The sequence below is a fragment of the Caretta caretta genome, chromosome 26 (assembly GCF_965140235.1).
Source record: "Caretta caretta isolate rCarCar2 chromosome 26, rCarCar1.hap1, whole genome shotgun sequence".
NCBI lineage: Eukaryota > Metazoa > Chordata > Testudines > Cheloniidae > Caretta > Caretta caretta.
Genome location: NC_134231.1, coordinates 13,834,111 through 13,861,233, shown reverse-complemented (window position 1 = coordinate 13,861,233; position 27,123 = coordinate 13,834,111). Strand labels below are relative to the sequence as shown.

The following is a 27,123-nucleotide window of genomic DNA, read 5'->3' as shown; positions in this document are numbered from 1 at the left end:
GAAACTTTCCTCAAGAGGAGAGAGGCTGTATTAGTGACATGCCCAAAATTTGAAACACACCCCTCCGAAATGTGATCACGTTCTGCTTAATGTTCCCCAATAGCATTGTCTCAATGATCTTCCAAATTCAGGGCTGTGACCGCTGATCAAAGTCCCACGGATATCACAGATCTCCGGAGCATGCTCCGACTCTCCCCATTCACTCTTCTTATGAACCAACAGGGGAGGGGCCCTGGCAAAGAGAATCTGAAATTGTGACCATGTCCGTCTCTTGTCCAAAGTGGCATGGGCAAGTTGAGTGGGGTGACCAGCTCATGTAACGAGACTTGTCATGAATCCCAGGCAGGGCTGTTTTCTTTCGTATTTGCAGGGATCGTGGGGACGTCTGCAGGTCCCGTGCCCCTGATCGCCTTCAATGAAGCACTGCAGTATTTCCAGACAGCTGACCTGTCAGAGTGCAGGGTATGTACGAACCACCGGGATTGAACAATGTAGCGTTATGCGTGTTTGTAGCACTGTGCAGACAGGAACTCATTATTCCTTGGGACGCTTCCCTGCGGTATTTTACTGAGGCACAGGGAGGTGAAGTGGCTTGTGCAAGGCCACATAGTGAGGGTGGGCTGGGCTGAGGTTAGAACTCAGGGTTTCCTGACCAGAGGCAGCCTCCCCCATTTTCCCCTGTTTCCTATTACCCTGTCTTCTGCCCAATCCCAGTCACCACTCTATCCGCTTCCTGCTTGTCCTTCTCTGGTCCTATCCTTCCCAGCATATGCCCGCTACTATTTCTGCCCCTGATCACCCTGCGTTTGAGTCAGATTTCTCCCTCCTCTGTGTCGTTCGGGTGCTAAGAGGGAGAGCCTGGTACCACAGGAAGGAGTCTTCTTGCACTCACTCCTGGTGGTTGGTGCCCCCGTGCCTGTAGTCTGGGAGGAGCAATTCTAGGAAGATTGGTGCCCAGCCCCTTCACTTCTGGGCTAGAGCATGCAAGAGAATGTTCAGAGAACGTAGCTGCCACAGTCTTGCAAACCTCTTCTGAGCGGCTGCAAATGGTGATTTAGAAAGGCGTGTAATGCAGCTAAATCGTGGTGAATTTTCATGGAGATAACCAAAGACCCGAGGTCTTCCACGCTGCCAGATTTCAAGCCCTTCTTGCGAAGTGCCGAGATGCCGGAGCTCCTTAAAGGAGCAGTTGTGAGAATTTTTTTAATGTTGACTGATCAACCTATTTTTCTTCTAACTTCATTCTCAGAAGCAGCTGAAATGGGTTTTGCTGCAACTTTCCAAACCTGTTCAGTCTGAAGTCAAGACCCAGCATGGGAAATTTAATCGCGAGAGGGTAAAGCTTGGCAAAATCATAGGCAACTGAAAACAGGGTCTTGTAACGGAAGGTGTTAGGCAACCTCAACTCTTGGTGTCACTATCCAATTAATTAACAAATTCCCTTGCGAAACAGGATTTTCTATCCTGTTCTCTCCCAGATGGTGCCAAGGGAGACGGCAACCCCTACCCCACCACCTCTCTTCATGTATCATCCTTTTCGCAGAAAAAGATCCAGCCGACAGTGCAAAGGCGAGGGCTGTCTGCCGTGGCTCACTTCTTCTTCGGCCCCCCGCGGCTCCATCAGCAGCTGCAAGGCGAGCGGGATCTGGCCCTGGCGATAGCCCAGTGTGAGTATTCCCTTCTAAGGAGGAGGATGAGCTCTGCCCAGCCAGTGTAATCAGCCTCCCTCAGGGGATTGTTTTTGATTAGATAACAATCATTGAAGTGTGACCCACCCCTCCCCTCAGCTGGTGTCCTGGAGCGCAGTGCCTTCCCCCCTACTCCTGCCTGCGTACCTTGGACTGAAGACTTTCAGGAGTCATCTTGTGCCCTCTCTCCCTGTTCCCTGCACATTTCACTAGCATCCTCCCTCTCCATCAGACCAGACATTCTGAGTTACTGGGTCACAAATTCTTTCTGCAAAAAGAGGCAGCGTTTGTATTGGGGTCTCTTTATTGAATAGTGTTTGAATATGACCCCTGGAAACACCTGCTTCCTGCTGGGACATGTCAGGTTTATCAGGTACCAAATCCCCACAAAGGTCTCCAAGATCATTGTTTGAATGAAGATTTGGGGTGGTCTCTGAAGGGGCTTAGCAGATTTAGAAATCTCTTCAAAAAAGAATCAGGGAAGTCAGTTGTTGTGATCTTTATATGTCCAACTGGTATGTGCTAAGAGGAAGGATGGTCCAGTGGTTAGAATGCTAGCCTGGGACTTCCCTGCTCTGCCACAGACTTCCTGTGTGACCTCAGGTGAGTCACTTTGTCTCTCTGTGCTCAGTTCCCCATTGTACAACAGGGATAATAGTACTGCCCTACCTCACAGGGCTGTTATGAGGATGGATCTATTAAAGAGTATAACAATTTCAGATACTACGGCTGTGAGGGCCAGATAAGTACCATAGATAGAGGGAAATAAATGATCCAAACTTTGATCAAGTTAAATGAACTGTTGTCACAGAAACATAAGCATTGTCTCACTGGGTCAAACCAGTCTTCTCTTCTCTTTTCTCTTCTCTTCAGGTTCTTGTACTGTGCTCCTCACTGTAATATCCGAACAAGTTCCAGCAGTGCATTAAGCAACTTAACTGATCTGTCAAGTGGTATTTGTTCTCTCATCCTCTCCTGGGGGGAAGAAGTGTGTATAGTGAAGTGGCTTGTTTTGGTTGGGTTTTTTGTTTAAATATACACATTGCTCTGTATTCATGTTAGAGGACAAAGCCAAAGAAATGCACCTCGTCCTGGGAGTGGAAGGTGGGGAGGATTGGGGTAGTCCCTAGTTTCTTGCAGAGTTCTGGGGCTGGCCTCTGAGAAAGTTCTGTTTCCCGCACAGAGGCTCTTTACCCTTACTGGGGAGTTCCATTGTGCAGTATGAAAAGGAGGACTTGTGGCACCTTAGAGACTAACCAATTTATTTGAGCATAAGCTTTCGTGAGCTACAGCTCACTTCATTGGATGCGTACTGTGGAAAATACAGAAGATGTTCTTATACATACAAACCATGAAAAAATGGGTGTTTACCACTACAAAAGGTTTTCTCTCCTCCCACCCCACTCTCCTGCTGATAATAGCTTATCTAAAGTGATCACTCTCCTTACAATGTGTATGATAATCAAGGTGGGCCATTTCCAGCACAAATCCAGGGTTTAACAAGAAGGGGGGGGGGGGAGGTAGGAAAAAACAAGGGGAAATAGGTTACCTTGCATAATGACTTAGCCACTCCCAGTCTCTATTCAAGCCTAAGTTAATTGTATCCAATTTACAAATGAATTCCAATTCAACAGTCTCTCGCTGGAGTCTGGTTCTGAAGTTTTTCTGTTGTAATATCGCAACTTTCATGTCTGTGATTGCGTGACCAGAGAGATTGAAGTGTTCTCCAACTGGTTTATGAATGTTATAATTCTTGACATCTGATTTGTGTTCATTTATTCTTTTACGTAGAGACTGTCCAGTTTGACCAATGTACATGGCAGAGGGGCATTGCTGGCAAATGATGGCATATATCACATTGGTGGATGTGCAGGTGAATGAGCCTCTGATAGTGTGGCTGATGTGATTAGGCCCTGTGATGGTGTCCCCTGAATAGATATGTGGGCACAGTTGGCAACGGGCTTTGTTGCAAGGATAGGTTCCTGGGTTAGTGGTTCTGTTGTGTGGTATGTGGTTGCTGGTGAGTATTCGCTTCAGGTTGGGGGGCTGTCTGTAAGCAAGGACTGGCCTGTCTCCCAAGATTTGTGAGAGTGTTGGGTCATCTTTCAGGATAGGTTGTAGATCCTTAATAATGCATTGGAGGGGTTTTAGTTGGGGGCTGAAGGTGACGGCTAGTGGTGTTCTGTTATTTTCTTTGTTGGGCCTGTCCTGTAGTAGGTGACTTCTGGGAACTCTTCTGGCTCTATCAATCTGTTTCTTCACTTCCACAGGTGGGTATTGTAGTTGTAAGAATGCTTGATAGAGATCTTGTAGGTGTTTGTCTCTGTCTGAGGGGTTGGAGCAAATGCGGTTGTATCGCAGAACTTGGCTGTATCTCTTTTTCAGTGTCCGCAAAAAGAAAAGGAGTACTTGTGGCACCTTAGAGACTAACCAATTTATTTGAGCATGAGCTTTCGTGAGCTACAGCTCACTTCATCGGATGCATACTATGGAAAGTGTAGAAGATCTTTTTATACATGCTTTGCTCAAATAAATTGGTTAGTCTCTAAGGTGCCACAAGTACTCCTTTTCTTTTTGCGAATACAGACTAACATGGCTGTTACTCTGAAACCTGTCATTTTTCAGTGTCCAGCATCAGCTGTGTCATAGGAAGGTGCAAAGAACCCCTGCACCAGGCTGTTAACGTACCTACAGGAAAGAATCTTTCTAATGCTGTGCAGTATGAGGATTGGCTTGTGCTCTGAAACTTGGAGGTTTCCATCCTTCTCAGAGCTCCTGGATTTTTTTTCCTAACTGGATGTTCCTGGTATCCACATAAATGTCTAGTTCTTCTGTGAATCCATTTAACCTGCAGGGTTTGGGGTTTTGTTTTTTTGCCATGTCTCCACGTTGGTGCATTAGAAAAGAGGGATGTTCAATGTCACAGAGGGATGATCGGTGTTTTCCATACAGGTGGCTTGGATAATAATGAGAAAGTGCACATGAGGATCCTGCAGACCATCTACAAGAAACTAACAGGCTCCAGATTCGATTGTCCCCGCTACGGAGCCCACTGGGAAGAGCTGGGCTTTCAAGGTATGGTGAGGCAGTGAGGAGAGGGTGGGCTCTGTAGTGCAGAACTTTGAGGGTGGGGTCCCCTACTATCACTCCGGCCCTGTGGCTGAAGTGACCCAACACTGATTTAAAGGATTCTGGGTTTGTTACCTCCATCTCCCTACAGCAGCTCTTCACTGGGTGGCTTTTTTTTTTTTTTTTTGCAGCTACTGATCTGGCATCTGTTGCTGTCTCAGCCAGCTGTCATTGGTGTGGCAGCTGGACAGTCAGATGCCAGTTTCTGCTGCCACCACTGGCATAGCTACTAATTTCCCGATGACTGCTGGCCCAGTGAGATGCCACTGACGTAGCTGATTGACCACGTGTACCTGGTTGGCCACTGCTGCTTGTTGGTTAGTGATCTCTGAATAAAAAGCCCTTTCTGAGGGTTTGATTTAGTAGAGAGGCACTAGTTGCAACTCCATAGCTAAGGCTGCATTTCAGTTTGCATATAAAGCAGGGATTCAACCTCTGTTTTGTATATTAAAAAAATACAGCACTTATCTTCAGCTACAGAACAATTTTCTGAGACGTTACAAATAAATCCATTAATTAGAATTGCACTTGTATTAAAAACTGGATTCTTTAAGAAATTTAACATGTCAGTCTTTTCTTTGTCTGGAATGAGTTTAACAATGGAATAACACAGACTCTTAAACTCTCCACATAGTTAAAAGTTAATCAAACTCTTGTGCATAGCCTGCATTTGAAGAAATTAAGTTGTAATTAAGGAAAGTTGTTAATGATTGTTGTATCTAATTGCTATGATCATATGGAATATGGACAGACAAAAGGCTGGTCTATGTTACAAAGTTAGGTTGATGTAAGCCACCTTGCACTGACCCTAGTTGTGCATGTGTCTACACTTAAATTTGGTTCCTACCGAGGTGAGCGCCCCATTGTAACATCACCTCCCTGAGCTATGTTTAGCCCTGGTCAATTAACCGAGGTTGATGCCGTGCAAGTGTAGACACGGCATTACCTAACAGCCCTCTAGCAGCTGTCCAACAATTCTTGACCCTCACTGCTCTGGTCACAATTGTGAACTCCACTGCCAGGGGTCAGAGAGACCAGAGGGCCGGCTTTCCTAGCACCTTAATTGAATGCCTTTTCCTGATTGTCCAGTGCGATGACCACACCTAGCAGCTCTCCACTGTTGAGAGCAACTGCCCAGCCACCCATGCTGGCTTTGCGCTCCAGACACACTCTGGCCTGGAATAGATATTGGATCTCCTTGGACTGTGGAGAGAAGAGGCTGTGCGGGCACAGCTATGGACCAGCTGAAGAAATGTGTAGATCTCGGAGCAGATTGCACGGGGATGCAGGAGAAGGGGGATGACAGGGATCAGCAGCTGTGCCACATGAAAGTGAAGGAACTGCGGCAGGCAAACCGGCAGGCCAGAGAGGCCAACAGTCAATCTAGTGATGAGCCACAGGCCTGCTGCTTTTACAAAGAGCTGCATGCCATACTTGGTGGAGACCCTACCATCACCTCACAGAGCACTATAGGTACTGCTGAGGAGCCTGAGACACAGACCCCTGCCATGAACAGCAAAGAAGAGGAGGAGGATGGGAGACATGCAACCAGCAGGGTCCAGCTATGCCACAATCCAGGCCCTGTTTGAGACGCCCCCACAGTCCAGTCAGTCCTGGCACTTGCGCATGGGTGACCCAATGCTGGGGAAGGAACCTCGGGTAAGTGTGTAAATGTATTTCACGTTACAATGATGTACCGATAGTGCTCCCAACTTAGCAGGACACCGCTATCACCTTTTCGTTCATTTATTCTTGCCAGAAGAGGTAGCCGAACAACCAAGAGAGGTAGTTATTGGCTCTTCATTCCCTTGTGGAGTTAGGTGCAGGGTGCCATGCATAGCAGTTTGTTTCATGTACACAGGGGTGGTTGTTGAATCTTCCAGAGAGATCTTGATGAAATTTCCATGGCGGTATCTGTGGTCCTCTCCCAAAGATTTCTAGGATGGCAGCCTTTTTTCCTCTGCCGTAGGACACTTTCCCATGCCGATCGGCGATAATTTCAGCAGGCACCATTGCAGTAAACAGGTTAGCGGCATACGGGCTCAGGCAGCTCTGGGACGTCAGCAGCAGCTGTGTTTTCTGTGCCTTTGTTATCCTCAGGAGTGAGATGTCAGCTAAAATCACCACCGCCTGTGGAAAATGCTGCCAGTATTCAGCACCAGTGCCCTGTACTCCTAGTTTCATGCAACCGAGCAATTCCCTCCTAATTTCCCTCGCCCCTTGTGGGCCATAGTAACCACAGCTGGTGCTGTGAATGGCGCTGGGCACAAGCACTCCGAAGCACAAGTGTCAATGTTTAAAACTTGGTCATGTTTAAAACTTTAGGGGAGCAAGGGAAAGGAGTTCTGAACCTTAACTTTTGCTTTCCGTTGTGACTATGCTAACAACGGTACCTCTGTATGCTTTATCTATAGACGCTGCCATGGCCTTGAGGGGTTCCCCCTCCACACCTGCAGAATGCTTGAAGTAAATGAGGAGAAAGAAGAGGACTCGGGATGATATGTTCAGTGAGATCTTGCAAGCCAGTGCTGCATCAGACTGTGAGCAGAGGGCCTGGAGGGTGAATGTTGCAGGCTGTAAGGAGAGGGAAAGAGTGGACAGGAGAGCGGTCCAGGAGTCCCAACAGTCAAAGGAGAGAGAGATGCACCAGGGCATAATGGGGCTTCTCTGGCAGCAAACACAGATGCTGCAGACATTTGTGGACCTACAGGTTCAACAATAATGGGCTCGCCTCCCTCTGCAGCCCTTAGAGAACTCCATTTTAGCACTTCCCTACATTCCCCCCCGCCCCAAACATTCCACCGGGCATCAGGTGCCGCATCCTTACCCCTACTGCTTTACACCAATGGACAGTAAGGACAACAACAACAGCTTCACATACACTGGCCTGTGAGAGCCACAGTTGCTGTATGTGTAGCCAAAATGGACAGGAATGTTCTTTCTCCTTGTTAAGTTCTGTTCTGTTAATTTATTAGGGTTTTAATGTACGTGCTTTTAAATTGCACAGATTTTTTTTTTTTTTGCACTGGTTTTGTTACTCAATAAAATTATATTTTTTGGATAATAATTCATTTTTGTTAGTTCCCAACATGCGCTGCAGAATGCCTAGCAGTACTGAAAGCACCCACTTACTTTGTACAGTGTGACACAACTCATAGGAACAGTGACAAACACAGTGTAGTAATCATAAATGTACAGAAAGCACCGCAAAATTAATAGGTGCCTCAACAGTGTTCTAGTCATGGATGTACACCTAACAGGCCCCAAAACTTCAGGGCCAGGTAGAGCACAGTCCATCACAATGCATTATTGTGGCTTACTGGCAAAGGGTTCTTTCAAGGCTGCCTTCAGATGTATAGCTCCATGTTGAGGTCTTCTAATAGCCCTGGTGTCTGGCTGTTCAAATTCAGCAGACAGCAGCTCCACATCCACCTTTCTCCCTTTGCCTCACAGATAGTATGCAGGACACAGCAGGCAGCTATAACCCCTGGGATTTTTTTCTCACAGAGATCCAATCAGGTGAGTAAACAACGCCAGCGTCCCTTCAACTTACCAAAAGCCCATTCTGCATCAGCTGAGCTGACAGCTGAATCTTATCTTTGGTGCTGCCAAGGTGGCCAGTGTATGGCTTTATGAGCAAGGATAGGCTGGGTCCTCCAGGATCACTATGGGCATTTCAGCATCGCCAATGGTAATCCGCTGGTCATGAAAGAAAGTCCCTGCTTGCAGCTTTCTGAATAGTTCTGTGTTCTTAAAGATGCAAGAGTTATGCACCTTCCCTGACCAGCCAACATGGATGTCAGTGAAGTGTTTTTAGTAATCAGCCAACGCTTGCATAACCATAGAAAAATAGCCCTTTCTGTTGATATACCCTGTGGCCAGGTGTGCTGGCTATTGCTGCACGACAGTTCAGGAACTCAGTTGCCACAAATCCATTCACGATGCCCTGCACGTTGCTGAGAGTCACAGTCCTGCGTAGCAGGAGACAGTTCGTGACCCTGCATACGTGCATGACAACGGCCCCTCTGTGGATTTTCCAACTGCAGAATGATTTTCCCACTGACCTGTAGAAATCCAGCATTGCAAGTTTCCACAGTGTTATTGCCACTTGCTTCTCCACTGTCAGTGCAGGTCTCAGTTTGGTGTCGCTGTGCTGGATGGCTGGTGTGAGAGTGGCGCACAGATCCAGGAATATGGCTTTTTGCAGCAAGAAGTTCTGCAGTCATTACTCATTCTATAAAAAAAACCTGCATTATGATGCAATCCCGCCAATCTGTGCCTGTTTTTTGAGCCCAGAAACGGCACTCCACTTTCTACAGCTGCTCAGTGAACGTCAATAACCACCTTGAATTGGCTTTCGTTATGTCCCACAGCTATCTGTTGTCCATGAAAGCATCATGTTCACTGCTGATTCAGTTCTTCTTGCCTCTCTGCAAATACCAGAGGATTGTGTACCCTGTGCATGCAACCCTCATGACAATAACGCAGAGCTGTACAGGCTCCATGCTTCTGTCAGAGATGGCGAACAGAGAGGAGCGCCACGTGGGTTCCTGGGAGTTTTAAAAAAGGCATGAAAATGGTGGGATATGGGTGACATTCTGGGATGGCGAAAGTTGCGTGCTGGGAAGCTGACCCTTTGTTCCTAGCCACCCCTGTGTGGCTTGTTTCTGCCCCACCGTGAATTACCAAAATCTCCCAAGACACAGTGCGCTGGAAGGTGGTGGTTTGCAAACTGCGATACCTACCCATGGTGCACCTCACTGTGCATTGACACAAGCACTCCTGGTGAGTATGCACATCGCTGACACAAGGAGTCAAGTATACACGCGCACAAGTGGTATACTAACTGCAGCAGCTTTATGCCAGCATAATTTGAGTCGGCCAAAGTTTGTGGTGTAGATGTATCCTAAGGTAAACGACTTGGGCAACTGTTAAGTGACGTCGGCGCTAACTCACCAATCCTCACACTTCCTCTGTAGCTAATTTGCGTGTTGCGCTTCCATTCGTTGTACTTGCTGAGAGCAAATTAGTTCTCACTGCCTTGAATTCAGAGATTAACTCCCTGATATTGGTTTGAGTGGCCAGTTAATTTTCTTTAGTCTTGTTTGCTTTCCTGGCTTTGTAAGCCAGGACTTACTGGCAGACATGGATTCCTTTTCATGCTACAAGCCTAAAACGCTCTTTGATGTTCCTTGTTTTAATTTTCAGGTTCTTTGGGAGGTATCCATCCTCTGGCCCCTGTGTTCTGCTTTTGGGGGTGGGGGTTGAAGTGTGTTTAAGGAGAGAATGGAGGCAGCTTATTCTGCTGTCCCTTCAGAACCATAGATGCCTGTTCAATTCTGTCAATACATTTGCCTGCTATTCTGTGCTATAAAGTAACACCAGGGAAACTGCCGTGGGGTTTTTGTTTTCAGGAGAAGATGCCACGAATTCCTTTGCTGCCTTGTACTGTGTAGATGCTGCTGTTTGGCACAGGTTGTAGCAGATACTGCATGCCCTAAACGAGCTTGTGTCTTGTGCTCTTGCAATAAAAAATGCTTTTGTTTTTATACTTAAACTCCTTGCAGTCTGTTTGTCCTAGGTTACATAATAATACTAATAGCATGCTCTCATACAGCATTTTTCATCCAGAGATCTTCAGGTGCTTTACAAAGAAGGTCATCTTTAGCCTCATTTTACAGATGGGGAAACTGAGGCAGAGAGCGGTGCAGTGACTTGCCCACGGTCACGATGCAGGCCACTTGCAGAACTGGGACTAGAACCCAAGTCTCCTGAGTTTGTCCAGTTCTCTCTCCACTAGGCTGTACTGCTTCTGTTCTCTTGGACTAATTTCCATTACCTGAAAGTGGGTGAACTTGAATAGGACAGGATGGGACTAATCGGCATTGCATCTCTAGCATGGTGGTAGTGTGAGGAGGGTTGGCTGAAGCAAAACAGGGGTAGGTAGTGGGTGACAGGCAGGGAAGACCATGACAGGTCCTTGCTGTGGCTGGAAAGGAGGATGGAAAGCGGTGGACAGGAGAGATGTAGAGCATTGATGATGAGAAACAGGGATTGATGCTTCTGCTTCTTCTGTAGTTATATCTGCCTATTTGCATATGCTAATCATAGTTCCCAGGAGAAAGTTTTCCTCAAACTTCTTGAAACCTTGTCCTCCCTTGATTTCCAGAACTCGGTCCTCTCCTGGTTCTCCTCCCTCTCTAATTGGTCTTTCAGCATGTCCTTTGGAAGATCCTCCTCATCCTCTGTCCAACTTTTTATGGGGGTTCCACAATTCTCTGTTCTTGGTCCCCTCCTCTTCTCCCTCTACACCTTGTCTCTGGGTGATCTCATTCACAAGCATAGCTTCAGCTACCATCTCTATGCTGATGACCCTCAAATATACCTCTTCGCTCCAGATCTGCCTCCTGTCCAGATGAAAACTCTGGCCTTCCTCTGACATCTCCTTGTGGATGTCCAGTCATTAGCTTAAGTTCAACATGACCAAAACAGAGCTTCTGATTTAACCGATGGCTCCTCCCCATTCCCTGCGTTTCCCTGTGGACAACCCCACCATTTTCCCTGCTTCTCAGACCTGTAACCTGGAAGTCATCGTCAACTTGGCCGCTTCTCTAGATCTTCATCCTCAGGCTGTGTGAGTGGCCTGCCTTATCTACCCACACAGGTAAAACTCTCATTGTCTCACATCATCAACTACAACCTCCTCCTCTCTCTGGCCTTGGTATCTCCCATCTTTCCCCCTCTTCAAAACACTGCTGTAAAGATCGCTTTTGTGGCTTGTCACATTGACTGCATCGCTTCTCTCTGTGTCCCACCACTGGCTGCCCCTTCTCCATCCGGCCAAACACAAACTACTTGTCTTCCCTTATACCTAACCAGCCACTGTCTTCTGTCTGGTTTCAGAGGAACAGCCGTGTTAGTCTGTATTCGCAAAAAGAAAAGGAGTACTTGTGGCACCTTAGAGACTATCCAATTTATTTGAACAAATAAATTCGTTAGTCTCTAAGGTGCCACAAGTACTCCTTTTCTTTTTGTCTTCTGTCTGGTATCAACGTGTTCATCACGCCTCTGCTTTGCTAATGATGCCAACTTTCATTGCTCATCTGTGACGTTTTCCAACAAGCACCTTGGGAGGCTCTCTCATGGTGCTCCCGTGCGTGAGGGGCTCCTTATGCCTATTCAAAAAAGCCACTTCCATCAAATCCCTCCATCATGCTCTCCTCCGCCATGAAGCCTAAAAAAAACTTGACAGCTGGTGTGCTGAGACCACTGGTCATCTTTTAACTATTGTTTCCTTGTGCTCCCTTATCTGTCTATGTGTATCCACCTGTTGCCTCTCATCATGTACTTGGATTAGAAGCTCTGTGGGGCAGGGTCCTGCTCTTTGTATGTATGTACAATAGAGCCCTGACCTCTAGGTGTTCCTGTATGTCGGCAGCCATGTTGCACTTTGATTGGTTGATGGAGTTACTTCGGCTTGACTGTCAGCAGCAGATCCTACCTTAATGTTGACGACATCTGAGAGTTGGAGTACTGTCAGTATTTTCCCCCTGTCTGTACGAGGCTTGGCTGCTTTCACTAGTCACAGTGACACACACAGGGGTCACTGGCATGGCAGCTCGAGGTGGAATTTCCTGCGGGGGTAGACGTGTGCATGCGAGCGTTTGATCTTGCTAACATGCTACAAATGGCAGCTTAGTGGCAGTGCGGGCAGTGGGATGGGCTAGCTGCTCACGTACATACCTAGGATCTCGGACAGGATTGCACTCGGGGGGCTAGGCTGTCTCGCTGCCTGCACCACCATGGCAGAGCTGCTATATTTAGTGTAAGAGCTTGATCAGCACTCGTGTGCACATGTCTACCCAAGCTGGAAATTCACCTCCAGCGCCAGTCCCCTCTGTGTGATGTTTGGCCCGGGTTGGGTAGGCCAAGGTTATGAACAGCTTCTTCCCATGTCTGTTTTGAGCCTGCTGGGACACGACTGTCTTCTTGGATGTCCACGACACTCTCTCCATGCAGTCTTCCGTAGAGAACAATTTTAGGCAGCTGGGACAGGGATCATCTGGACATCTAGCAAGATGGCCCAATCATTGGAGTTGGGACCTTTTGATGATTGTAGTCACTTTCAGTCTTCTACAGATGTAATTCTGTCATCATCTACCCATCTTCGCCATGCCTAGGATATGGCCCAAGCATGTCATCTCCAATGTTTGCAGCTTTTGCTCCAGACACTTTGTCAGTACCTACGTTTCACAACCATAAAGTAACATGCAACACTCATTGTACCCACATTAATCTGATTTTAGCTGTCGTGGACAGCTGAGTTAAGGTTCTAAGCATTTTATTTAGGCACGCAAACATTCTGCAGTTTACTAAAACAATCCTCTGAATTTGTAAACTCACGAGGTTTTGCTCGAAGCATTCAGTGGGGTCTTATGTAAAAATGATCTCCAATTATCCAGAGTCTTCCAGGCTAGATAGGATGGAGAAGAGCTGAATTCTATAATCTAAAAAATAAGCATAAAAAAAAAAAAGCTTTAGCACCCTGCCTACCAAACAACAAAATGCAATCACCTCATTAGTCATCATAAAAACACAAAGCAAACAAAGCGCGAGCCCCTCTTTTTCTCCATTTGGTCTCCAAATGGCTCACTACTTCCTGTTTTTAATGGCCCTAGGCACATCCCAGAATCCTTTGCTAGGTGGTGTGGCAACTCTTCTGAAGCATCAAGTGGCTAAAAAGCATCTTGGGCCTGAGCCCACTGGAGAGGAAAGTTGGTCTGCAAATGGTGGATCGATAGAGGAGAGAGGTTGTGACCCCTCTACTGCCTGGCTTCATGGAGCAGTGCAGGGAGCCTGCCCTGGCATCCAGTTAACTTCTGCTGGGTGTGAAAACTGGAGAGCAAGAGCAGCTGCGGGCAGGTCCAGGGAGATGAGGGAGACAATATATTCGGTGCCCAGTTGCAGCAAAATGGTGAATTCCATGGTGGAAATGCAGAATTCAGTGACAGATTGGGGAAAAATGCCAATTCCATGAGATGAATGGGGCAGTTCACACCACTTAGAGCCGTTGTCGCAGGCTGACTGCAAATTCAGGCGGGTATCACTGGCTCAGTTAATGCGTGGTAGATACTTTTGAGGTTTTCTCAGCAACTATAAGGACTGGCAATGGAGTTTGTCAGAATATACATCATGCTCCAAAGCAGGCACGTAATAAGACAGGGAGAGCATATACTGAGTGATTCAGGACAGGAACACGCATGGCTTACCTGGCTGTATGTTTTTATATTAAAGGTATGGATCCTGGGACAGACCTGCGTGGGACTGGATTGCTCGGGTTAATGCAAATTCTATATTTTGTAATGGACTCTCGGACATTACCCCTAGCTCGAGATGTTTTCAAGCTGTCCCAGCATGAATCACAGGCATGTCCTTCCCTCTTCAACTCTGACTCTGGATTGGTATTTATTTATTATTATTAAACTTCAGGGAAAGGTAACCATGGAATCCTGCTTTTCGATTGGCTGCTAGGAAAACTCTTTCACGTCCCAGATTCTCTGCTTCATCCAGTTTCTGATCAATAGTGCTGTCTTTCCACAGCCCTGAAAGACGTTGGCTACTCTGCACCTTGAATAAATCTGACGGTGTCAATTCCACAGCCTCCCTTTAGCCAAACTTTAGTCCCATTAGCCAAACAATTCTCACTTATAAAACGTTCCCCATGGTACATGTTAATTTCCTTCACTTGTTTTACACCCATCATTGCTTATTTTGTTTTGGTGAGGGAGAAGATGTTTTAATCAAAGACAGGCCCAAATTGTATCCCAGAACCAAACCCCAGCTCTGTTTGGTCATAGGCTCTTCAGTCAAGCAGACAAAGCTATAACCTGATCCAATGGCTGGAAGTTGAAACTAGACAAATTCAGACTGGAAATAAGGCGCTAATTTTTAACAGGGAGGGTAACTAACCATTGGAACAATTTACCAAGGGCTGTGATGGATTCTCCATCAGTGCAATTTTTAAATCAGGATTGAAAGTTTTCCTAAAAGATCTGCTTTAGGAATTATTTTGGGGGAATTCAATGGCCTGTGTTATACAGGAGGTCAGACTAGAAGACCACAATGGTCCCTTCTGGCCTAGGAATCTATTAATCCAGATCCAGACTTTATATCTTCATAATGGGAATGGGTGGAACCAAACCCTCAGATTAAAATGTGCGTTCAATAACTGGAGCCAAACTCCGGGTCAGGGCTGATTGGGTTTGGCCCAATGGAAAGATAGGTTTGAGCTGCCAACTCTGACCCGAGTCTGTATCTGTATTTATTGATATCACCAGAGTGCCTAGGAACCCCAGTCATGGATCAGGGCCCCACTGTAGTAGATGCTGTACAAACCAAACCAAAAGACGGCCGCTGCCCCAAAGAATTTACAATATCCAGGGTTTAGATCTGGGCCCATCTCTAACTATAACAGACCTAAGGAAGGGCATTGTCCAGGTGCTGGAGGGAAGAGGGGCCTTATCCAGGAGAACAGGGGCGGAATCACTGATTTCATTCTGTTTCTTTTCCAGAATTTCCCTTTCTGTGTCATGTCTATAAATATCACTCGCATCGTGATCCAGGCCCTGAGGGAAGAGCATCTTTCTCGGTGAGTTCACAGCCCATTGTGGCCCTAGAGCCTGTGTGTAGACCCCAGGCTGCATTACGAAAGGCTCATCTACACTTCATGTACCACCATGCCAGGAGACCCAATTACCTCTTGGTTTTGAGGTGCTGCTTTGTAGCGCAGGCCGGCCTGAAATGTGAGCACATGCAGAGAGGAAAGAGTTGTACCCCAGTAAAGCAGGCAGGGACTTTCTACTTAGCTGTGCATCTGGAAGTAAAGGCATTGTATATCCAAGGGTATTGCGTATGCTGAAGGATTGCTTCTGTCTCTGGCTCAGACAGGTTGCATGCGTCAGGCTGTATATGTATTTAGCACTCTCATACATAAATGAGTGTATGTTCCAGTGTCTGATGTGGCTTGATACTGAGGAGAATTGGAGCACTGCAGGACTGGGGTTATATCCAGGCACTGGTATAGTTAGTTATTTAGGTTAGTCAAGTGCAGAGAGGCCTACAGAGAACTTCAGTGGGACTTAATTTGGGCATCATGATGGCAGATGATTTGCAACGTTGACAGATGCAAAGAAATATTTGACCCTGGAGGTAGGGATAAAATCGGAAAGGCAAAGCCACAGAATGAATTACAACTAGCAAGGGATATAGGAGTCGATAAGAAGAGGTTTTATAAGTACTTTAGGAGCAAGAGAAAGATGAAGGAACATGTAGGTCCACTACTTAGCAGGGAAGGAGAGCTAATAATGGACAACACCAGGAAGGCTGAGCTGTTCAATGCCTATATTGCTTCAGTTTTCACTGAAAAGGTTAATTGTTGAACAGATACTTAACACAATTAATATTAACCACATGGGGGAAGGAACACGCCACAACAGGGAAAGAATGGATTAAAGAATATTTAGATAAATTAGATGTGTTCTAGTCAGCTGGGCCCATTGAAATTCACCCTGGGGTATTCACCCTGGGAACTAGCTAAAGCAATCTCAGAACCATTAGCAATTATCTTGGAGAACATTTGGAGAATGGGTGAGGTCCCAAAGGACTGGAGAAGAACAAACATAGTACCTATCTTTAAAAAGGGGAACAGAGAGACCTTACAGACCAGTCAGCCTAACTTCTCTGGAACAAATAATTAAACAATCAGTTATGCACCTTGAGGATTATAGGGTTATAAGGGATAGCCAGCATGGATTTGTCAAGAACAAATAATGCCAAACCAACCTGATTTCCTTCTTTGAGAGAGTTACAGGCCTAGTGGATGGGGGGAAGCAATAGATGTGATATATCTTGATTTTAGTAGGCTTTTCACACAGTCCTACATGACACTCTCATAAACAAACTAGGGAAGTGTGATCTAAATGAAATTACTATACGGTGGGGGCAAAACTGATTGAAAAACTGTCCTCAGAGTAGTTATCAAGGGTTCACAATCAAACTGGGAGGACGTGTGTACTGAAGACCTGTATAGTTCAGTCCTGGGTCTGATATTATTCAACATTTTCATTAAAGACTTAGATAATGGAGTAGAGAAATGCTTTTAAAATTTGCAGATGCCATCAAGCCGGGAGGGGTTGCATGTACTTTGAAGGACAGGAGTAGAGAACAGAATGACCTTAACAAATTGGGGAATTGGTCTGAAATCAACAAGATGAAATTCAATAAAGACAAGTGGAAAGTACTGCACTTACAGAGGAAAAAATCAAGTGTACATCTACAAAATGGGGAATAATTGGCTAGGTGGTGAGTACTGCGGAAAAGGATCTGGGGATTATAATGGATCACAAATTGAGTATGAGCCAATACTGTGATCAAGTTGTGAAAAAGGCTAATATGCTCCTGGAGTGTATCAACAGGAGGTAATTGTCTACTCAGCTCTGGTGAAACCGCAGCTGGAGTATTGGGTCCAATTCTGAGTGCCACACTTTAAGAAAGATGTGGACAAATTGGAGAGAGCCCAGAAGAGGGCAACAGGAATGGTAAAAGGTTTAGTAAATCTGACTTGTGAGGAAAGATTTAAAAACCTGTGCCTGTTTAATCTTGAGAAAAGAAGACTGAGTGGGACATGAGAGAGACAAGGTAGGTCAGGTAACGTCTCTTATCGGACCAACTCCTGTTGGTGAGAGAGACAAATTCCTGAGCTTAACAGAGCTCTTCTTCAGGTCTGGGAAAATATACTCAGAGTATCACAGCTAACTACAAGTGGATCAGATGGTTTAGCATAAGTACTTAACACACATTTCAAGGGATGCTTCAAGGTGAAATGATCCCCGCTATGACAATACTGCACGGGGACATGAGAACAGACTTCAGATATATGAAGGGCTGTTATAAAGAGCGCTGTGATGAATTGTTCTCCATGTCCACTGAAGGTGGGGCAAAAAGCAACGGACTTAATCTGCAGCAAGGGAGCGTTAGGTTAGAAGTTAGGAAAACACTTTCTAACTCTGAGGGCAGTTAATGTTGGAATAGGGTATCAAGGGAGGCTGTAGAATCCCCGTCGTTGGAGGTTTTTAAGAACAGGTTAGACAAACGTCGGTCAGGGATGGTCTAGATGCATTTCCTCTTGCCTTAGTGTTGGGGGATAGGCTGGATGACCTCTCACGGTCACTTCCAGCTCTACATTGCCATGATTCAGACACTTCGCAACGTTCTAAATGCAGTGGAAAGGAACCTGGGCATCATTGCAGACGGGCCAACAGAGAGCTGTGGTCCACATATAGCCGTGGTGCTCAGAGTTACAGTCGTTAATGTCAGCAAAAAGAGTATTGGAAGAGAGAAAAAACCTCATGCTTCAGGACTTAAGCCAATCTCTGTTAGAGATCAGGGTGAGACCTAATGTGGGGGCACGTCATCCCCCGTCTGCTATTGCAGGCTTCTTACCCCTTCCTCCGAGGCATCCATGGTGCTGCCATTGTCCATGTTGGGAAACTGGGCTAGATGGGCTTTGGGTCTGATTCAGTGTGGGGGTCCCTGTGATGCTGAAAATTAAGCTTAAAAAAAAAAAAATCAGTGGCAGCGTCCAAGCATGGGAAACTTCTGCTGGAAAGGTTAAAGTTTGTCAAAGGTATAAACGGTTCTAAAGGGGGGTTCTAACAGACAGTGTTAGGCTGATTTAATAATAGCCATTGCAACTACTGTACCACTTATCATTCAAGAGGGAACTTGTTTCCTTCATTAACTCCCTGTGTTCGCAGGGCCATGCAGGAACGAATCTCTGGCTGGCGTAAATCTCTCTTTCGGGTGGATCTCTAGGGCGGTGTTTCTGTAGCTCTTGCCTCTGGATTTGCTGGGAAGGCAGAGGGTAGAGATAAGCATTCCCATCCTTGTCTCTTTCAGAGAGTGTAACCGCAGACAGCAGGTCATTGCAGTGCTGAACGATTTGTATGTGGCCACCTCTCTGCGCCTCTACGTCATCTGGAAAACACAACAGAAAACAATTTCTGACTCTGGCTTTGTTCTAAAAGGTGCGTTTCCCTGCATCTTTTCTAAGCAAGGGACAATAACTTGAAGGTATGCAGGACAAACGCTGCTTGTTCCATACACCATTTGTGAGAGACTGGCCTGCCGACACCCAAGCTAGGCATAGAGGAGGGAGTCTTCATTAACTCTTGGTTCAGAGTCATTGGGCTTTAAAAGATCCTGTACCCAAGGTAACTGGGATTTTAATAGCCACATGGGATTGTCTGTAGCCCCACCTAATCACCTCTGATCATGTGTTGTAATTACAGTGGCTGCTCTTTAGGGATAGGGCTTTTTAAGAATACGTTTTGGAAAACGTAGTGTTTATTATGGAGGGGGGTGGGTGATGCTAAGACTTCACTACACCCTGCTTTAGGCTGCGCCTCTGCTCAGACAGAGAAGGCTCTCTGCGTGTTACATGATTGCAAAATACAGAGGTTGGCCGCTAGCTACAAGGGAAAAGTTAAGGGGGTGATGTAACCTGGCCGACGTAGTGGAAGGTGTATGTGAGTAGAGAAGTAGAAGTTATATATTTTAGGTGTGGTGTTAACTCATTTCCTTGCTTGTGTGGTTTTCTGCCAAGTATGTTTGTGTGGGTGTTCATGTGGGTGTGAAATTTCAATGTTTCACCCTTAATTGTAAGCCAAGTTGGCAGTGAGGCCTATGATTAAGGTTGCTTAACACTTTCCATAAGACCCTGTTTTCATTTGGTTAAGACTTTACCAAGCTTGAATTATTTGGGCTGAAATTTTCCAAAGCAGGTTTCTGCCTTGAGCTGAATTTTTTTTTTAATAGTTCAACCATTTCTTAGGTGAATATTTGTGAGGCTTTCAGATATTACAGCGATGAGCACCCAAAAAAACCCAGGAGGAAATTAGCCATCGTGTGCTCCCTGCAGGGTTGGAGTGGTGTGCATCAAATTAGACCTGCGGCATTCACTAAATCGGATAAAAAGAAATCTTGAATAGCTACCCATTCACTGAGTGAGGCCAGGGTCCTGTGGAAGAAATAGGATGTAATCATGTAATTAAGGACTGTATCATAATGTCTACAACACAAGCGGGCTGAATTAAGGTGTCTTGGGGCAACCTTAATTCAACCATTTCTTAACTTTTCTGTGCTTGACTTTACAACCTGATTAACAATTTTTTAATGTATTTTTAATGTAATTATATATGTTGTAGCACTGGGCCTTAGCTACAGCAATCAACCCTATTTTCTTTCTGTAAAAACCAAATCAGAGGCACAGCAGGGTAATTTATCTCTGAGCGCAAAAAATAAAAAGAGGGTAAAATCTGCCTGGTGAGCAGCAAGATGGTTGTGTTTAGTAGGGCTGAAAAAGCATCTTCAAAAAGTGAAGCTTGGGTCACCACAAATGCATCCGATGAAGTGAGCTGTAGCTCACGAAAGCTTACGCTCAAATAAATTGGTTAGTCTCTAAGGTGCCACAAGTCCTCCTTTTCTTTTCACAAATAGTTTGGGGTTTCTCCCCCATCCCCACCCATGTGGTCTATGCTCTTCCCTGGAGACCTGGGGCTTTCCCATCTGTTATGATCCATTGGGTGTATTTCAGTTGGTTTCAGGGTGAGACCCCAAGCTTGGACAATGAGGAAATGATTTTTCCAAAGATGTTTTATAGCTACAAGTTCCAGCCCTTCGTAGCCATTGTGGTTACATGCTCTGTCCTGAGAGAGAAGCACATGCCTAAGGAGACACTGGACCAAACTCTAGGGGTAAAGCTTAAAAATATACCAGAATAGTGTTACCCCAGAAAACACGTGGGGCTCAGGCTGCCCCATCTCCATCCCAGTGTCATGTCTTTTTATGTTGATACTAGATTTTTTTTCCTCCCCTCCGTTTTCCCAGACCTGGAGGCATTTGCCAAAAAGAAACCGAAGCAGCTTCTGAGATATTTGGAGATCTACATGAGTGGGAGAGCTGTGTCAGTAATAGATGGTGGTTTTCAACACCCTTCTCCCTCTTCCGGTGTACGCAGTCCTAGCCTCAACTCTGCCGTCGGCAACAGCAGCAAAGAGATAAACTTCACAGGAGTGTGCGACCCGCAGGTCGAGATGGAAGGAGAGGCCCGGCTGATCTGAAACCAAGGCAACTCCGCCAGCTGGGAAGATTCTTGTAAGACACCGATAGACACTCCCGTTGGCAGATCTCATTAGTGGCTGCTAGTCCCTGCCCATCTGTTCACAGTCACTTGTGAAGGGCTGGGAGGTCTGAGATGGTTCTAGAGTAAGTGCAGTATCCAAGCCGCTAGGCCAGATGTCGTGGGACACGCCCGGGGGAAGTTGGTGGAGTTTGCGATGGAGACCTAGACGACGCCCTACTTCATTGTAGATGCTTCAATTCTCAAGAGTTTGTTTGTGAGAGGCTTTAAGGAGCCCAAGCTGTTGTTGCTGAACCGTGAGGGAGGTGAGCAATTGAAGCAAACTGCAGGCCTGAATTCCCTTCAGCTAGGATTCTCCTAGGGGGAGTTAGCAAGTGGGTAGGAGATGCGAAGCTGGCGAGGTGTGTGTTTTATTCCAGCCATCGGGCTAGATGGGCCCAGAGTCTCAGTTGACGGCACCCACTGAGAATGTGGCTCACGGTTTGTAGGGGATCATCAGCGTTAAGCACTAGATGTGCTGGAATTGGGGTTGGTCGGTCTGTCTGGCTATCATAGGCCATTGCTGTACCATCCGAGCACCTCACGCTATTTAATGTATTTGTGCTCACGCCCCTCCCCTTCAGGCTGGGCAGTGCTGTTGTCCCTATCTTACAGATGGGACCTGAGGCCCAGAGAAACTTGTGACGTGCCCAGGGTCACACAGGAAGTGTGTGGCAGAGCAGGGGATGGAACCCAGTCTCCGGAGTCCAAGGGTATTGTCCCAATCACTGCACAGTAAGGTCCAGCTGTATGTGCCGGTGAGACGTTCTCCCTTGTAGTGTCATGTGGTAGCAGAACAGTTCAAGCCCCCTGCGGTTTGGGCTTCTCTACTCCAAGTTAATGCTGTTCGTACCGTCCCTGCTTCTCCTTCTGTGCATCTGCTCAGGAGTCTTCATCCAGAGTCTCAGTAAAGAATGATGAGCTTTACTGAAACTTGGAATGGGCAAGATCTGTCTGGATTAGGGCCTGAGAGAGCAATAGTGAGACGCAGACCCCTGGCTTCCAGCATTGCCACCGGCTATCAGTTCAGACACTCCTGACTCTTGAGCAAAGTACAGGAGAGACATGGTCATTCAGGTACATGGCATCCACCTGGATAGCTGCGGGTGGGCGCTCCAGCCTATGGGGGTACATCTGCACTGTGTTGTACACCCGGGTCTGTGGGAGCCAGGCTTTTGTACTCTATTTTTCTAAGCCCATGCCTGAGCTTCCACACTGCATTGTAAACCTGGGTTTACAGTTGCTGGACCTGAGTCTCACACCTGTGCTAATGCGTCCATAGTGCATGACGCAGACCTTCTGACTTGGGTCTGCAGCTTGACCTGCATCCACGCTTCACAATGACAGGGATTGGATCCGAATCACAGTCGGACATGGGCTCTGACCCACCTCCCTTAGTAGGGTCCGAGGGCCTGCTGACCTGAGTCAGACTGATCTGTGTGTGAACAGAAAGGGGGGTTGGGCTCAAACCAGAGTCAAAGTTTGGGCTTAGCGTGCCTGAGGTATACACCGCAATAAAACATCTACACCTGACCCGTGTCAGCCGACTCGGGCTGCAGGTTTATAAAATTGCTGTGTAGACATTTGCAGTCAGGTCCAGCCCAAGCCTGAACGTCTACACTGCAAGTGTATAGCTCTGCAGCCTGAGTCCCGCAAGCCCAAGCCAGCGGATGTGAGCCAGCTGCGGGTGTGTTATTGCCGTGTAGACATACCTTGAGAGAGTAAGGCAGGGAGGAGCTGGGGCAGGGAGAGCAGTCCCCATAGGCAGCTCCGGGGGGATACATGGACGTAACACTAGAGTTATGATTACAAGAGAATTCCCTGTATTGTTTGGGCTCAGAAATTTCCGAAGTTCTTTGCACCCCTGGCTGGGTCTCAGCTCAAAGGGGAATATTTGCTGGAAAGTTTCAGGGAATTCCTGTTCAGACATTTTTAAATGATTGACAGAGAACAGATTTGTCAGCTTTACACTTGTCTCCGCCCAAAAATGCTTGCTCCACAGAAACGCCAGAGTTGCCAACTCTCGTGATTTTATCACGAGTCTTGTGCTATTTGGTGTACTGATCAGCACGAGTTCAAAGGGAGTTAGGTGCCCAGGTGCTTTTGAAAATCCCACTAGCTTCCTATCTTCATCTCTAGGCACCTGAACGCCTTTTAAAAATCAGGCCCTTGGAGACTTGCCCAGTGTTTCAGGGGAGTCCAGGGTTTTGATGTGATCACAGCCTACAAGTACCTACGTGGGGAGAAGATTTCTGAGAGTAGAAATCTCTCTAATCTCGTAGAGAAAAGCATGGGAAGATCCGGTGTCAGGGAGGTGCGGTTCCAATTGGAAATAAAATGCAATTTCTTAACAGTGGATTAAGAACAGTGGAGGCAGTTAAATGGATAATAATTAACCAGGGGAACAGCTTCCCAGGGGCCATGATACCCTAGGGTCATATGTCTTCCTAAAAGTTTTGGGGTGCAATTCTGGGCGGTGGAGGCACAGCCCAGGGGTGGGGTAAGGGGAGGGAGATAGCTCAGTGTCAGGTCTGCAGCCCTGCAGTTCTGGGCTGCTCCAGTGGCCAAAGTGGTCTCTGCATAAGTCACATCAACCGGCAGTAGCTCGCATTTGCAACCCAAGATCCTGTCGTGCAGAGACCTGCCTTCCTGTCCTCCCCAGCCCTGTTCCCAACAGGCTAGGGAAGGGAGGGCAGCAGCTTATGGTAGTGCTGCACTGGGGGAAGTTCTTCCATGGTGTGTTACACTGTTGGAGCAGCAGGTAGGGCCCAAACCTGTTGTAGGCTGCATCTCAACCCCAGTTGGCACAGCAGGGAAGAATAGTCCCCTCTGCTGCAGGTGTGGCCAGGTGAGGGTCTCTGGCCAGTGTTCTGTAAGAGGTCCACTGGCTGATGAGAGGGCTTCCAGCAAGCCTGAACTCTATGAAAAGGCCAGTTAGAATGAGCAGCTTACTGTAACAGATGCATTTTGCAGCAGAGGCAGGGGGATACAGTGGTCCAGTCTTCATGATCCTGAAGGGTGCAGGGCATGTTCCTTAGGGGGTGCATCTCCTGAGTGGCAGAGGAAGTAGTTTGCTTTCATAGTTGCCTTGTGCTTCATGGAAATCCAGTGTGTTCCTACTCTGCTGAGGCCCCATCCCTAGATGGGCCCTTTCCCACTGCCTTTCCAGCTGAATCTTTGTGCCTCTTTAGCATAGCACATAGGCCTGTTGTCTCATATCTTTGGCTTGGAAATGTCTCTGTCTCGGCACTGCGGTGCATGCAGATAAGCTCCATAAATACAGGCCTCAGTGGTGTGTCACGCCACATGCCACTACCCTGGAGCCGTGTACACTAATTGTAACCGGATAGGCACTTCACAATAAACCGTTGGCGTACTGTTTCCTCATCTCCGTGCTTACTGATGACAGGCTTGGCGTTCGTTTACACGCCTGCTTCACTCACACAGCCTGAAAAGGGAATGGCCTTCCACCGCCAACAAGTACTGAGTCAGCAGGAAAACAAAAGGGGCCCCTAGAGGTGCGAGTCTGTGGGCCTCTGTGAGCTCTCCCTCCTGTAGGCAGTAATGGCCACGGCAGTTAATGGGGATGAGATCTGGGAATGATGGCCAGCTTGGCACCCGTGGGCTCTGAGACCCTGGTTTATTTTCATTCCCTTTGGGCTAGAATCCTGAACTGGAATTCCATGCTATGCCTCGCAGGGGTGCAGCTCAGAAAGGCACCACCTGGGGGAATGGCTTTAAGCCACCTTTGCCCACCCATATGATTCTGGAATGCCCTGGGTGTGGTGTGGCCCCTGGCATAAAGCAGAGTAGCCAGGATCCGCACACACACAAACCCAATCAATGAGGCCGATGTAGACCATGCACCTTCCCCCTCAGCCTAGCCAGGTGTTATATGTTAGGTGTATCACGGTAGCGCAACTTCACCCATCGCCCGCAAACAGCGCTTCCGATAAGAGAGGAAGAATGGCAAACAGCCCCAGGGACTCAGTCGCTCTGCTGAGTTTTTGTTTACTCCCTATCATTAACATTCGGGCAGGGGGTTTGAAAAGCACGAGGCGCTGGCCCCAGTGACGAATTAGCCCCAGGCTGAGCGTTTCCCATCAGCTGAAAAATATCAATGTCCCATACTTTAAAAAGGAATTTCAATAATTAATAAAAGGTACCAGGGCTGAGAGCCTTGGAGACTGAAATCCTCAGTGTCTTCCCAGAACTGGGATAGCATGGGCACCAGAAGTGCAAGTTCTGGTTGATTGTATTCCCATAGGCCCAACTTATTGTGCTAGGACCGTGATACTCAGAGTTCAGTGGTTCAGGAGCCAAATTAGTGATCAGCATTACCTAAAAGAGCCACAGTCATGTGAATTCATTGTTTCATTTGCTATTTATATATTTTCTTGGTTATTCTGACCAAGTATTATTTTATCAATTACAGTTGGTTAATAACATAGTATAAGCATCCTGATTGGTTAATAACGTGGCTTGGTTAATAATCACACTGTGTTTTAATATCATGGGCTGCAAAGAGACACATTAAAGAGCCAATTGCAGCTCCCGAGCCTCAGTCTGAGTACGATTGTGCCAGGGTCTGTACACACACCGTAAGAGACCATTCCTGCTCTGAAGAGCTGGATATCTAAACAGGCAGGACAGACAAATGGCGGGGGGGGGGGAGGGAGGAAGTATTTTAGCCATCCTTTAGTTAAAGTGGAACTTAGTTTTCTGTTTAAGAGCTGGTTGTTTTTTTTCCAAAGCCCTCTGAAATCTACATGCACAGTCTTGAAAATTGCAAATTTGATGTCAGATTTGATCAGTGGGCTCCCAAGGTATTGTGCTGAGGGAAAAAAGGGACGGTCAGTAAAATATTCCCATTCTAATGATATTTTTATTTGCAATCCTGTGACTCAAACTATTGCACTGATCCCCTGCCAAACTGACACATCACCTGATCTGGTTTGATCTCAGATAGTGTGCAGCACTCACTGCCATGTAGTCTGAACAAGATATAATAATTATTGGGGCAGAAGGGGTGCGATTGAGCCCTGCAAACTGGAACGTGCCTGGGATCCACACCAGAGAAAACAATTTGTGTGTTGTGACACTGGTGAGCGAGAGTTCGTAGAGACACTCACTCCCCAGCCAAGGGCCCTGACCACTGGGCTGTTGGCTATTCAGGGCTGGTGATCTCTCTCTCTCTCTGTCATTTCTTTGTGAAAATTTCTAAAGAGCTCGGGCTCATCCCATTGTGGAATGGAAAACATTTTCAGAATCGTGAGAACTTTCATGAGTTGGGTAAACCGTTTCCTGACCGGCTACAGTAAATGCCAGAAGATGCACATTCTGTATAGATGAATACTCTGTGCAGAGCTGGAAATGGGCTCCTTTGGGAGTTTTCTTGGGGAATAAGGAGAGGATTCCTACCATATAGATGTTGTTTGAACCTCAGTTTATGGTTCAGCGCTGAACACTGGTGAGGACGCACACAGAGACGCAGGCAGGAAACAATCTCTGCCCCGTGTTCCTGCAATGGTGGAATGCAGAAGTGGAAAGCGTAAGCAAAGAGATCATACAAAATCTAGTATCAAATCAGAATTCAAAGTCCTCCCCTGCCCCTCCCATGACCAGGCAAAATCTGGGGAGTTAGAGGAAGTAGTGTCCTTTCTTCCTTGACCGTGATCAGGTGTGGATGGGGAGCGCTCTGTTTGGGATGATCTTTTATTCAGAATCATAGGATATCCAGGTTGGACGGGACCTCAGGAGGTCATCTAGTCCAAACCCCTGCTCAAAGCAGGACCAATCCCCAACTAAATCATCCCAGCCAGGGCTTTGTCAAGCCTGACCTTAAAAACCTCAAAGAAAGGAGATTCCACCACCTCCCTAGGTAACGCATTCCAGTGTTTCACCACCCTCCTAGTGAGAGAGTTTTTCCTAATATCCAACCTAAACCTCCCCCACTGTAACTTGAGACCATTACTTCTTGTTCTGTCATCTGCCACCACTGAGAACAGCCTAGATCCATCCTCTTTGGAAGCTCCTTTCAGGTAGTTGAAAGCAGCTATCAAATCCCCC

General features: G+C 46.9%; 1 protein-coding gene across 1 annotated transcript in view; it reads left to right on the top strand.

Moving 5' to 3' along the window:
* Positions 1-24,435, top strand: part of ELMOD3 (ELMO domain containing 3) — a 33,591-nt gene extending 9,156 nt beyond the window's left edge. Inside the window, exons 6-12 of the mRNA XM_048829038.2 lie at positions 371-462; positions 1,544-1,667; positions 4,641-4,763; positions 14,112-14,242; positions 15,389-15,465; positions 18,774-18,901; positions 20,763-24,435. Of these exons, the coding sequence (XP_048684995.1) occupies positions 371-462; positions 1,544-1,667; positions 4,641-4,763; positions 14,112-14,242; positions 15,389-15,465; positions 18,774-18,901; positions 20,763-20,995 (908 nt within the window). The 3' untranslated portion in view covers positions 20,996-24,435. The remainder of the gene's footprint in view (positions 1-370; positions 463-1,543; positions 1,668-4,640; positions 4,764-14,111; positions 14,243-15,388; positions 15,466-18,773; positions 18,902-20,762) is intronic.
* Positions 24,436-27,123: the final 2,688 nt, after the last annotated feature.